Genomic DNA, 15,113 nt, shown 5'->3' on the forward strand with positions numbered 1-15,113 from the left:
AGACCATATGGAGATCCTTCTTGCTAGCTCAACATCTTCCCATGAGCCTCCTCAGTAGGTAGATAGCTTCTGTCGTGGATCTACCTGGCATAAACCAAATTCATTCTTCAAGATATGAGTCTCTCTTCTCAGACGGGCTTCAATAACCTTCTCCCTAAGTTCAATAGTATGACTCATTAGTTTTATGCTTCTATAGTTATTGCAGCTCTGGACATCACCCTTATTTTTGTAGACCGGAATTACAATGCTTCTCCTCCAATCATTTGGCATTTTCCTTGAACTCATAATCTTGTTAAATAACTTGGTTAACCAATATACCCCACATACTCCTAGGGCCTTCCACACTTCTATTGGGATCTCATCCGTGCCTAGTGTCTTGCTTACTTTCATCTTTCTTAAGGCTTCTTTAACTTCTGGCTCACTAATCTTTCGTACATATCTATGATGTGTGGTGTCTTGATGAATAATGTTGTTAACCGGTTCGGTCATAATCGAACTATCTCCATTTAGAAGTTCACAAATATACTCATCCCATCTCCTCACAATGTCCTCATCTCTACTCTTCCTTTCTCTCATTTTATCTATTTTATAAATAGCTTTCCCCCTTCCTTTGTGTTTAGCTTAATATAGAGCTCCTCATATTTCTTTGCCCTAGCCATCCCCACCATCTTCTTACCCTCATTATACTTCTTTTTATCTTCTGTTTCATTAGTATGTTGTCATGTCTTAAACCTCTCTTTCTTGGTCTTGATGGCTGCTTGGACCTCCTCATCCCACCACCAAGTCTCCCTAGGGGCCTGACGCCTACCCTTTGCCTCCCCTAACACTTCTTTGGCAACCCTCTTATTACAAGTCATCATCTCGTTCAACATTACATTGGTGTCTCCCTCAAAGTTCCATCTTCCTTGTTTGACCACATTTTTAGTAAATGTGTCTAGGGACGCCCCTTTTAGTCTCTACCATCTTATCTTAGGGTACATAGGTTCCCTCCTTACACGCTTCTATGCACTGAGGCACATATCCAAGACCACTAGTCTATGCTGGGTGGCCAGACTCTCCACAGGAATAACTTTACAATCCTTGCACGACATTCTGTCTGCCTTTCTAGTTAGGGAGAAATCTATTTAACTGGTATGAATCCCACTTGTGTAGGTAACTATGTGTTCCTTTCTTTTTGCAAAGAAAGTGTTTACAATGGATAGATCATAAGTTACCGCAAAGTCTAGGATAGAGGTCCCATCCTCATTCCTCTCCCCAACTCCGAAGCCTCCATGAACACCTTCATAGCCTCTACAATTGCTCCCGATATGGCTGTTCAGGTCACCTCCAATAATAATCGTTTCATCTTTTCCAAAACCCTGCACTAACTCATCCAAATGGTCCCAAAATTGGCGCTTACTACTTTCATCCAATCCTTCCTGAGGTGCGTAGGCACAAACGATATTGGTATCATCTTTCTCCAACACTTGCTTGATGGATATAATCCTATCACCCAATCTTTTGACCTCCACTACATCTTTCTTTAGATCTTTATCCACTATTATCCCCACTCCGTTTCTATTACTTTGGTCTCCTATATATGTCAAGCATATTTAATTCTAATAAAGTGTTATAAACAAAATTATAACACTTTGTTAAAATTAAATATCTTGAAATATATAGGTTCCAGAGAAAGTGGCTCAAACCCAGACACCCTAATTAAAACCAGGTCAGACAAAAACACTTATCCAAAATCCAGGTCAGCAACAAGACCTGGTTGGACAAACTTCCACAAACATGGCTTATGATCCGAATTTTGTGTGTTTTTTTTCGCTGACCCTAATGGAAAATCATGTGTTGAATATGCAAATCATAGTTGTCACAAGGCCACGGCGATCCAAGTCGGTGGAGGGGTGTCACGTCGATATATCGACATGTCGCCGCCATGGCGTTGCCATGGCGAGCATGTCGACCGTGTTTTTTTTTTATTTTCTATTTTTAACTGTTAATAGATGTATACTCAAGCCATGTTTTTATTTTTCTCTATTGTTTCTCAAGTTTTAAGAAGAAAATTCAGAAATTGAAGAAGAAATCAAGAGGGAAAGAAGAAATCGAAAGAAATCGAAGAGGGAAAGAAGACAGAAGAAGAAATCAAGAGGGAAAGAAGACAGAAGAAGAAATCGAAGAAGAAATCGAAAGAAATTGAAGAGGGAAGAAGAAATCGAAGACAGGAAGAAGAAATCAAGAGGGAAAGAGAGTCGAAGAAGAAATCGAAGAGGGAAAGAGAGTCGGAAGAAGAAATCAAAGAGGGTCGCCATGGCGTAGGTCGCCATGCAGCCCTCTCCAGCGCCAGACGCCATGGCGTCGCCATGGCGACGCCATGACAATCATGTGTTGAATATGCAAATCATTTTATATTTTACATTTATATTAAATATCATTGTCGAAGTTTAAGCAAATCAGAAAATTGCAAACAGTATCAAGTTGCCAATTCTCTTTGGTTTGATTTCTATTTTTGTTTTTCAGCTATGTCTGGGAAATCATTTGCAGAAATAATGTGGAGGTCAACAATAGAAATTGTTTGGTTGCTATTGCATAGAATGTATTACAAATAAGAAATAGGTTTGGCATCATAGATGTCAAGGGATCGCCTAGGTGTCCAGGTGCTTTAAAATGGCACCCCTCTCTCTTCTTGTGATCTAGATTATATCCTTGGCAAACAACATAGGAAATGAAACCTCCTCCAATATGCTTAGTCAACTTATCCATAACTAATGCAAAGAATTACGTATACAAGCTTAATGCTGGCCCCATTGTAAATCTATTGTAATTGTCTCTCCCTAAATTGTAGTGACATGAGTTACTAGTCCCACATACATATCTCTAAGTCAGCATATCTTCTTGATCACTAAGTTTTTTCAAAATAATGAAGGCCTCAAGTTGCTCTGGCGCAGAGTTGGTGGTGCGAATGGTCTGATCACAGTCTCACCTATCCAATGGTTTGATGATGGATAATGACAAAATGAACGAGACTGAGCCCGGGCAGTCAACATTCCGTGCGGTCTGACCATTGAGCCCAATAATCCTTGAAAACCATGCTTGAGAGATTTTTCTTGTCTAGAACCCACAAAATGATCTCCCTAGATATCCTATCCTAAGGAAAAAATTCCCCCTGCTCTCCCCTTCCCTGACAGTTTCTTTCTAGTTTAATTATGTGAAGAAGAGAAATAAATAAAGTGAGACTTGAAACTGATATTGTTTTTAATCCATGAAAAAAAAGATAACATGTATAACTATTAAAAGAAGTAGATTTATGCTACCCTTCCCTAACAGTTCGAGCTTTTAGGTGAAATGGTAGAGAACATGGTAGCAGAGCAGGCAGGTCATGTGTTTGACTCCTAGGAGGTGCCCTCGGTGCTGCGTAAAGTAAATGCTGCATGAGCTCCACGTGCAAGGACCATGGGATCTTCGCGTGTACGTGTGGGGGAGTGTTGATGTATACATTTATGTTGCCCTTCCCTAACAGTTGGAGTTTATAGGTGAAATGGTAGTGAACATTTTATGCATAACAAGATTAAGACAAAATCCTACCCTAATTGCTGACGAAATTTAAGCCCTAGAACTGGGGCTTTAAGGTTGAAAAGGGGGGGGGGGGGAGATAATGTAGGAGGAGTTCAATTAAGAACCACTCTACAGTAGGATCGATGATAGGTTGCAGCAGAACATCAAATTAGAAACAAAATCAGAATTAGTAACTTAGTCTTAGTAAATAAGAACCAAACCAGCCATTGGAAAGGGATCAAACTCAGGTTGATTGGTGCTTGTATGGAGTAGAAGCACTGCTGAAAGTCTCACTTGATTCTGATGATTGAATTGGAAGATATGGCAGCAACACCAAAATAGAAGGCTAAGGGTTATCTCACAAACCAGCACTTTGTTTGGGCTCCAATGAGGATCAAGTGGAGGTCTTGTGAGTAAGTGATCTGCAGCAAGTTTGGAGTAATTTTGATGGACAGAAGTGAAATTATGAAGGGGGAATGAAAATAGAAGGTTTGTGAATATAAAGGATTGTAGCCAATGGAATGGGGTAGAAGTGGGGATCGAATGGAGGGTTTAATGGTGTGGTTCTATGCTCAAAACCCAGCAAATTTTGATGGATGAAGGTGGAGATATGCAGCCCTGAAGTTGCAGCAGGAACTCAAGTCCGGGAGCGGCAACAGTCTTCACTCGAATGGAGGCAGTAGCAGCATAGCCTTGGATTGTGGAGTTGTTTGCAACCTTCGATTGAGTCTTCACAGCACTAGTATTAATCACAGGGTAGCAGCAACACAACAGGGGATCGATTGCAATGGAGGAGAAGATAGAAGAGAAAAAGGGGGGGGGGGGTGTTAGGGGAATGGCTCTCTCAGCCTGAGTCTCTCACCCACAGCTATTCCAGCTGTTGAAACATGGAATTTCTCCATAACCGATGGCAACATGACCTGAAAATTCTATTCTCAAAATCTGCTCCTTCCTTACAATAGGGGGCCTATTTATAGCTTAGGCAAGCTCAATAAAAATAGAAACTTCCTAAAATAGAAACTAACTGAAAATAGAAAGTAGGGAAATAGAAACTACTAAAACCTAACTAAAATTAGAAACTATTAGGCTTTACAGTTCAGCCACAAGAAAAAATAACTAAAATAGAAACTAATAGATTTAGTAACTAAGTAACTAAGTACTACTAAGAGAATAGTAACAAAAAATAAATCAGATCTTCAAGTCTTCTAGCAGCCGATCCTCTTTCTTGTCAAAGCTTGGATTCTCATTTCGTCCCCACCAAGGATCTTCTAATAATATTCTCACCAAGGCAAAATAAGGGGCTGTGACACTGTTCATGTGAACAGTGTTTTGGTCTCTTTTTCTTCATGTTTTGTCCTACATCAGGAGATCCCTAACACATTTTTGTAGCTGGAGACTGGAGTTGCTTTGGCGAATTGGCCGTGGCCTGACGAGGGGTATTTTTTTCTTGTCTCTACTTGCAGTGTTAAGCGGCGTGGGTGTTCTGTGTTGGTGGGTTTTTGTGCCCTGTATCTGGACTGGGTTTCTTGTTCTCTTTGACCCTTGTGTTCTTTTCCTCTTTCTGAGACACTCTTTTTCTCTTGCTTTGGTGGTTTGAGCTTGTACAACAAAGACCTCTGAATGCGTCCTGAAGGTGTGATGCAGTGCAGATTAAAGGAATGAAAAGAACAAGGAGTGGGCCGAAAATTACCTTGGAAGAAATAGTGAAAGACTTATGGATACATTTGGGTTAACAACTAAGAGTTGAAAATGAAACACGATTTGTGTAGCTATCCCCATTTATTTCATATAAACAAAGGAAAATAAAAAGGGAACCATGATTAAGACAGAAGTTTTTGGTTTTACACCACAATCACTTAGTTCCCAATTCAAGATTTGATGCCTAACTGATATCTTAGTCATATTATTTGATGCCTTCCATTGCGATTCAAGCTGAGTTTATTTGCCTTGTACAAATCTACAGCAAGTATATGAATGGAGATCCTCTAAATCAGCCGTGTGATCAGTTCCTAGGTACACACTGGTTCCATATCTCACCATGTAATACAATTCCATAGATGATGGTGGCTATAAAGTTCCAACTTCTATTTCAAAACTGTCTTTTAAAATAGAGCTTTCTTTGTGATGTTAGGAAGGGCTATAAAAGTAGAGCTGGATCACGATGGACCTAACTCCAAGCAGGGTCTTCTTGAATAAATTTTAAAGCTGATTTGATCTTCAAAATACTAGGCAACAATTGAAGAACTCGTAGCAGATCACACAATGAAATTGATTGAAATAGAAACAAAGAAAATAGAAAATAGAAAAGAATGATAGGATTGGATCGAGTATCCCACTCTCTCCCAGGTCTTTCACTCATGGCCTCTCACATCCATTAATGGCTTTAACAAAGCTCGTTCATTTTTCCAACTCAACCGTGGACTGTATTCAGCCTTGTTCTTTATTTAAATAGTAATTTATTACAATCAAAGTCTTTTAGAGATAAAATAAAATCCTAATAGCAATCTAATTAACTAACAACAATAAAGAATCCTAAAAATAGAAAATATCCATTACATAAAAACAACTCTTTCTTGCATGGAAAAGAAACACAGATTTTTTCATAATTAGAAACTAATTACAAATAAATCCATTCCCATCAGTTGGCAAAATAAAGAGTCCTAGAATTTAGAAACTAATCTAATCTAAAAATAGAAAGTAAAACTGAATACTAAGTCCCCCACACAAAGACAAACTGAGTTCCTAAATTATCTCTTGGCAGCTCAATCTCTTGGGAAAAAGTCTCCACGCAACTAGCCTTCAAACCATGCTCCATCCAGCTGGCCATGAGGCCTAACAGATCTACTAAAAACCATTCCCAAACTGAGCAAATATGGGCTGTGACACTGTTCATGTGAACGGTCTTTTGGTTTTTTCTTCTTCATGTCTCGATCTACATCAACTCATATGCAAGGTTGCAAATTTAATCTGAATTATCTCCACACAATCTGGACTTAGGCTGCCTTATATGATGCTCCATCGAACCAAAAACCTGCCACATCATCAGACCAGGCTGCCTCCCTCAGTAGTTGAATCCCACAACAATCTGGGCTGGTTTTGGGGCCTTGTTCCTGCGGCATGGAACTTTGATCTGCATCAGCTATTAGGTTCTTCATCAGATTGAGAATTGGCTATCTCAGCCATGAGATCGGATTCCAGGTCTTCTGCTAGTTGCGATAGGGTTAAAGTTCACTAACTAGTGAACAAACACCCAACCCACAAGCACGACTAATATGTACTGATATTCAGGAGTAAAAAACCCTTGATAACAGCAGTAATAGAGGTTGGATCAGACCCAAAATTAGGTCAACAGCAAGGGTGCAACAACAAAATTATACCACCTGATGAAATTGGGAGTAATGGCTTGTGACATTATGTTCACAGCCCACTTTATTTATAATAGATTAGAGAATGTTTTAGAATAGGTAACAAGTACATAAATACCCTAAGGGATAAAATAAGACAAAATTGCCCTTGTAACCAAATTACAACACTCCCTCTCAAGTTGGTGCATAGATGTCAAGCATGCCTAACTTGGTAATAATTGGATGAAAAACTTTACTAGATAAGCCCTTAGTGAACACTTCTGCCAGCTGCACTGCGGATGTGATAAAAAGGACACAAATGATGCCTTGTTCTAACTTCTCCTTGATGAAGTGACGATCAACTCCAATATGCTTTGTCCGATCATGCTGAACTGGGTTGTGTGCAAGCTATTAAAATGACTGATTTGGTGTCACAAAAAAGTTGCATGGGAAGCTGAACAAGGACACACAGCTCCTGGAGAAGATCCTGAAGCCAGAGAAGTTCACAATTACTATGGGCCATAGCCCTAAACTCAGCCTCTACACTAGAACGAGCAACAGCTGCCTGCTTCTTGCTTCGCCAAGTAACGAGGTTTCCACCAACAAGAGTACTGTATGCACAGATGACCATGAGAAGAAAAAAGAATCCCTCGATCAGGAGCTGCCTTTAGGTATCTCAAGATCCTTTAAACAACTTCCAAGTGTCCAGAGTATGGGTCATGCATGTATTGACTGACCATACTAACAACAAATGCAATGTCTGGCCTAGTACAAGAGAGATAAATCAATCTCCCAACCAATCTCTGATATCCCCCTTTATCCACAGGTTCACCATCCTTCTGCTTGAGCTAAAAATTTGCCTTGACAGGGGTATCTGTAGGTTTGCACCCTAACATCCCAGTGTCAGACAAAAAGTCGAGTGTATACTTCTGTTAAGAAAGGAAGATACCTCGATCTAATCGTGTAACCTCAATCCCAAGGAAATACCGTAGCTTTCCCAGATCTTTAATCTCAAATTTGGCACCAAGGAAAGTCTTCAACCGGGCTATTTCACTCATGTAACTTCCTGTAACCACAATGTCATCAACATATACAATAAGAACAATAATCAGCTCACCATTCTTCTTGATGAACAGAGTATGATCAGCATTGCTCTGTTTGTAACTCATAGACATTATGGCTTTATGAAAGCGCCCAAACCACGCTCGAGGTGATTGTTTCAACCCATACAATGCTTGTTTCAATTTGCATACTTGGCCATGGGTTTTCATTCCAGAGATCCTGGAGGGACATCCATGTATACTTCCTATTCAAGTTCCCATGAAAAAATGCATTTTCCACATCCAATTGCTGCAGCTCCCATCCCAAGTTAACTACACATGAGAGAATCACTCGAACAATATTTAACTTAGCCACAGGAGCAAAGGTCTCCCGGTAGTCTATGCCAATTGTCTAGGTAAGCCCTTCGCAACCAATCGAGCCTTGTACCTGTCAACAGTACCATCCATCTTCTGCTTCATAGTAAACACCCATTTGCATCCCACAGGTTTCTTCCGCGGAGGAAGAGTGACTAAGTCCCATGTCTCATTTTTCCCAAGTGCCCTCATCTCTTCTACCTTAGCAGCCTTCCAGTTTGGATCAGCCAAAGCTTCCTGCTTGTCCTTAGGAATAGAAAAAGATGACAAGCAGGAAATGAAAGCATGAAAAGAAGATGAAAGAAACTCATAAGAGACTACATTGGAAATAGGGTATAGAGTGCAAGTTCTAATAGGTTTACGGATGGCAATAGGTATATCAAGTGTAGGATCAGAAATAGGAAAAGACTCACCAGATGGAGACTGTGTAGGAGAACTTGGCTCAGGAGGTGACGATTGGAGCAGCACAGTGGTGGTTGCTTCATTTTGTTGCATTTCAGACTTGGAATGAACAAAAACCTTCAATGGAACCGTGGGCTTATCTTGGACAGAAGCTGTGGGCTTCCCCTGGGCTGAAATCATGTCTTCTTCTAGAACCTGAACCGAATTTGGGATTGGAGCAATCGGAAGCCGTGGAGAGGACTCCCCCTGAAGAGGTGCGGTAGTGGGAAAATATGCCTCATTCTCATGGAACACCACGGCCATAGAGACAAACATGCGGTGAGAGGGTGGATGATTACATTTATACCCTTTTTGAGTCTTTATACTCAGAGAGACAAATATGCGGTGGCGCAACAAGTAAATCCAAGTAACCAGCGTATGACAATTAATAAACGTAACAAACCATCGGTACCTAGTAGCAGAAACACATCGGGCAGGGTCCCACACATTAAAATGAATTAAATGAAAAGGTACTGAACTTATATTATCAGAAGGGGATAGACCGAACAAGTTTGCTTTGAAAAATGCAATCATCACAAAATAATGGTTCGGGTTACATTTGTTAAATAAATCAGGAAAAATCTTGGCCAAAGTCCCAAGAGGTGGATGACCCAAATGGTGATGCCATCTATATAAATCGGCTAGGGCAACTTCAGAAGAACCAGGAGGAGACCACCGACAGAATGAGATGAACCAGACATATGATCGGTAACCCCTGAGTCAATAATCCAAGGATTGGATGCAATGGAGGCGTAGTGACCACCGACAGAAATATCTTTGTGGGTAAAGTGGGAATCTAAAGAGGCTGGCATGGAAGTGGCTGCAGATGTTGATGGATAAGACTGGGCGAAGCAAGGTAACGGCGGAGTTGAGTCATCAAATCCTCCGGAGGGAGAGGTGCCCCGATAGGTGCAGCATTAGTGGTTTCGGTTTGGTGTGCCTTAATCGAACCAATCCCTTGACCATCACCTTTGCCATTTGCAAGTTTACCATGGAGCTTCTAACAAAAATCTTTGGTATGGCATTCCTTGCCACAATACTGACATTTAATAGTGCCCTTGTTTGAATTAGGGCGATCACTGGGACGTTGAGTCCCTCCATTGGAAGAGACTCCAGACCCCAAAAAAAGGGCAGATCGATCCTGGGCAGCAGGTTGCAACATCGTAGTACTACGGCTATCCTCAGATTGAACCATAGCATATTAGCATACGCCTGTTCCAGAGTTGGAAAAAGATCTCGACTCAGGATATGAGCCCGAATCTGATCAAGCTCAATATGAAGACCTACCAGGAACACATACACATGAAGCTTGTCCTCCCGTTTGGTGAACTTCAAGGCATCAGTAGTGCAAGTTGCATAGAAACCCTCATAATAGTCTAACTCTTGCCACATACCTCTCAACTCAAAAATACTGAGATAATGTCATCTCTTTCTGTTTCGTCTCATGGATCTTCTTCTGGAGTTCATAGACTTAGGGCATCATTTCCCACTTGAGAGTAGGTATCTTTGGCCACTTTCCACATTTTGGCCGCCGAATCCGGTAAGTATTTGGCTGCATGGAATTGATAAGATAGGACATTACCCGATAGTTGTCCGAATTCCGTTTGTTTTGAGTAGGATCAGCATCATCAGGCCTTGTAGCATCCTCGGTAAGATAGCTTGGAAAACCACGAGAAGCTATAGAAAAGAAGCAGGAACGAGAGCACATCAAATAATTGTTCCCATCCAATTTAATGGAACAAACAGGGAACGAAGGAAAGCCGCGATCACTTTAGGGACTGGCCCGGGTCCCAGAGAAGTTCAGGTTTAAAAAAAAAAAAAGAAAAAAAAGAAAAGGAAAGCAGCGATCACTAGAAGTGTCCGGAGAAATCACATCGGTGTCACACCCGACATGGTTGCTGATCAGAGAGCAAAATATCCAACAAAAGATTTCTAAAACTCAAAGGGCATAGCCAAAGCAGGCAAATCAAACAGTTTCTGGAAAAAGAAACATTGATCTTTAAAAGGGAATGAGATATCACTCAAAAAAACATGGAATCACCAAAAGACACCCTCGGTGGAAGAAACTACCACCGAGGGATGGAAGAAAGAAGCGCCAGATGTTGAGAGGTGCTAGAGACAAAGGAGGCAGAGTCGCTAGTTGAAACCGAAAGAGAGAAAGGAAGGCGGAAGCAGTAGAGGCAGCGGTGGTGCTGGAGAGAGGCGGAGGTTGCAGTGCTAGAGAGGAGCGGTGGGGCTCAAGAGAGACGGTGGTGCTGGTAGGAGTTGGAGGCGGTGGCGGCGGCGCTGAGAGGAGGGAAAAACTAGAGTTTATGTATGGATCCCAAGGTTGATCCTCGCTTTGATACCATGATGAAATTGGGAGTAATGGCTTGTGACATTATGTTCATAGCCCACTTTATATATAATAGACTAGAGAATGTTCTAGAATACGTACAAGTACAAGAATACCCCTAATGGATAAAATATGACAAAATTACCCCTGTACCCAAATTGTGACATCCCCAAACAATGAACACAATCAAATGGTTGGATTGGCAACTACTAAAGGCCTACAGTATATGGCGGTTTGCTGTCAAATTTTGTAACGACATGTAACTCATTAACCCTAGGGTAGGGTACCCTCAAATCGATAGCAACAGTAGGTCCCAATTAAATAGACAACCCTCAAAATATCTGTCACCTGATGGACAGATCACTGGTTACATATCCAAACCCAAAATAGAAATTAGATGCTGCAGTAAGCAGTAATGTATCAGAACCATCTTCAGAGTAGGCACGATTGGCCAGCTGTATAGCCCATTCGGGTCTGCTATGCTTGGCCTAACAAGTTTCAATGGTATGATTGGGCTTGCCACAATAGGAGCACTGTCTAGGAGGACAATCATCTTGCTGCCCAGCATTACTACGCCCTCCTGAACCACGGCCTCCACCATAAGAACGACCACGACCACGGCCAGCATTCAATGCAGAATTATCCTTAGATAAGGATTCGGATTTTGCAGGAGGTCCCATGCGCTGCAGCCTGGAGAAAATGTCATTAAGAGTGGGAACAGTCTCTCCAGCTAACAAGTGGCCCTTTACAGCCTTCAAAGTAGGATTCAGACCAGCAAGGAAGAGAGATACATAGAACTCACTCCTTTGAGGCTTGAGTTTCTCAACATCAGTAGTAATAGGCTGAAATACATCAGCTCTTCGATCATACCCTTAAAGATACTATAATATTCCTGTAGAGACTTGTCCGATTGTCGAAATGAGAACATCTTCTCATACAGGTCATATATACTGGTCATATTCTTCTCCTGAGAGTACATCTCCTTGAGGTTATCCCACACACACCCTTGGCTGTGGTGTGAAACATGACTTTGGCAGCCACATCTGGCTTCATACTATTCCATAACCAAATCTGCAGAATAGCATTATCCTTGACCCACTCATTGTAATCCTTTGAATCAGGAGCAGGAGGATCAATAGTAATGTAACATAGCTGATCTTTGGCAATAATATAAACGCGGACAGCTTAAACCCAGAGTAAATAATTATAACTGCCCTTCAACTTAATTGAAATAATCTGAACATCAACTGAATCGGTAGTAGATTTGACCTCAGCCATAGTAAGAGAAAAGTCCAAATAAGGTCACCAAAAAGCCCAATCAACAGCAGCAGTAGAAACCAATACCACATAGGATGGAGAAGAAACCCGAATAGATGAAGAGCCAGCAAAACCAGTAGAAGCAGCCACAATAGCAAGTAATGAATCCAAAAAAAAAAAAAACTCCACAAGAGAGATCAACCAGTCATCCAAACACAAAACCAGAAAAAAATAGCGCCAACCTCCAATATCAATTGGGCAGGGTGTTGGGAAGATCATCGAAAATTGATGAACTTTAAAGAGAAGCTCCTCAATCTTCAGCAAGGTAGTAGGCAGCAAAAAAAAAAGACCAAGAAGTTGATCCACGTAGCATGACACAGCAGTCATCAACCAGTCAAAAACCAAAAAATCGATTTCACTCTCAGGGTCTTCATGAAAATCGATCTCAGGATTTTGATAGAAAAAAAAAATCTTCAATCACCAGATATTGGTACTGTTGTAGATAGGTAAATAGCACTTCATGAATAATACGAGAAGTGCTCACTTCATGATAGAGGCAGCAGCAGGTGGCTGCACACCACTGGAGAGAAAACCGAGAAGAAGACTAGCAGAGAGGAAAGAAAAAAAACTGTCTGATTACAGAAGCTCTGATACCATGTTAGAGAACCAGAAACCTGTAATCAAACTGCAAGAAAAGAGAGAAGAGCAGAAAGGAAGCTGCGATCCCAAGGGAGGAGGCAGCCTGCGGTAAAGAGATATTATTCTCTATCATGGCTGCCTCCCCTAAACATATTAGCAACTAAAAGAATATGACCAGTACAGAACTACCCCTGTACTTAAACACTAATACAAAACAGAGAATAAAAAGATAATAAAACAAGTAATAAGGGCAGTGGACAATTCTGCCCCTAATACTTGAGATTTCAACAATTGCTAAAAACCAAAAGAGTGGTAAAATATTCATTTGTTTTGATATCTAAAAATATATTTTCATTCAGAGTGATTTTGACAGCATTAGCGCACACCAAATAAGTATAGTTGTCAAGGCGTCGCCTAGGCATCCAGGCACCTTGGTCGCCTTGGACGCCTTGTTGGTGTCACCTTGATTTTGGACCCTCTGTAACGCCTTGGGTCGCATAGACGCTGTGACAACTATGCAAATAAGGTTTGACCGGAACATAACTCTTTAATATAAATCAGATTTAAGCAATCTTGGATTGTTGGAAAGCTTTCAAACGAATCCAAGATTGCTTAAATCTGATTTATATTGAAAGAGTTGTTCCGATCAAACCTTATTCGATACCATGTCCAAGAACAATATACACTATCGAACTTGGGTCAAAACCACAAGTATTATTTTGGTGTTCTCTATGTGAAACTAATGCATGGATTGGGTTGGAGAAAGTACCAGGTTTCGACAAAGATATGGTCGAAACCTAGGAAATCTCGATTTTTGGCTGGTCGAAACCAGTGTCGGCACCGAATTCTTGATCATTGGACACTACCTACTAGTATCCATTACATAAAAGACAAGTAGAAAATAATAAAATAGAAACTAAAAAAAACCAGAAGGTTGAAGCTAACCGTCCTCCACTAGAACTTATTAGATGACAACTTAATGGGCTGGAAATTAGGCCCACGACTGGACAAAACCCAAGGGCTGGCTGGGCATCAATGGAGGCTTAATGGCTGGGCTCGAACAATACTGCGAGCCCATTTTTTTCTCTTTTCTCCTTTGATCTACATCAAGTTGTCAGAGTTTCCAACTACACGCAAAAAGGAGCATTTGATCCTTTTTGGGCTGCCAATTTGGCTTCCACTCATAAGATTCCCTGGTCTTCCTTGAACAGTCTCATTTCTGAAATATTGTTATCTTTTACTTTTAGTGGCCAACTGATGTATTATATTTACAGGCCAACTGATGTATTCTCTACTTATTATCTCCTTTGTGATGAACCTCAACTGTTAGCAAGTTGTTAAAGCATGACAAGCACAACCATAAAATGATAAAGGTGAAGCTTGAATTTTTTTTCTTTGGGTCTTGTCTAGTATCTACACTGCCGCATACTTCTCTTCTTTAGAAAAGGAAAAAAGAAGGGGAAAATGACATAAAGAGATTTCTAAAGAAGAAAAACATAATTGTACGCATTGTCATAAAAACAAAATTGTTAGACACCTAAACCAACTTGTCTGTGTGTTGCCAAGTCGGATACCTTGTGTCCATGGCAAGCACAAACACATGTGCCCATGTCCCTGTTCCTTAGATTTTCACAATGGGCGAAGAAATCGTGCTAATCACCTGTAAATAGGATCATGGAGTGCTTATTTCACCTTTCCTAGTTGCTAATTCTGGATGCATTTCTTTTTCCCTTACGTACTTCTTGATATGACTAGCATATGTACCAGTTACACTTCTTATTTGATTCTTGCAATATGATTGTTTCCATCAATGCAAAGTTGCTGACTTTTAGTTTTTGCACCTAAAACATTGCATTTATTGTTGGTATTTTATATACTTGAAGTGGTAAGTTCGGCCTAAAAAGCTAGCATTAAGGAAAACCTCTCTCTCTTTCTCCTTGTCTGGGTTTTCTCACTTGAGTCTTCAAAGATTAGGATAGGTATTTGATAGCTGTACCTGTAATTCATTGTTTGTGCAGTGGTGAGAAGGCACCCGAGATCAACTGGTCTGAATTTGTAGAAGTTAAGGGCAAAGTAAGGTTGGAGGCTTTTGAAAAATTTATTCAAGAACTTCCCCGTTCACGCAACCGTGGATTGATGGTA

The 15,113-nt window shown here is 40.7% G+C and overlaps 1 protein-coding gene across 2 annotated transcripts in view; it reads left to right on the forward strand.

The window, feature by feature from the left end:
• Nucleotides 1-15,113, forward strand: part of LOC122651437 — a 60,643-nt gene that overhangs the window by 29,171 nt on the left and 16,359 nt on the right. For both annotated transcript variants that reach the window (XM_043844819.1, XM_043844820.1), the window contains one exon: nucleotides 14,990-15,110. In XM_043844819.1, coding sequence (XP_043700754.1) covers nucleotides 14,990-15,110 — 121 coding nt within the window. The remainder of the gene's footprint in view (nucleotides 1-14,989; nucleotides 15,111-15,113) is intronic.

Source organism: Telopea speciosissima, chromosome 2 (genome assembly GCF_018873765.1).
Source record: "Telopea speciosissima isolate NSW1024214 ecotype Mountain lineage chromosome 2, Tspe_v1, whole genome shotgun sequence".
NCBI classification, from domain to species: domain Eukaryota; kingdom Viridiplantae; phylum Streptophyta; class Magnoliopsida; order Proteales; family Proteaceae; genus Telopea; species Telopea speciosissima.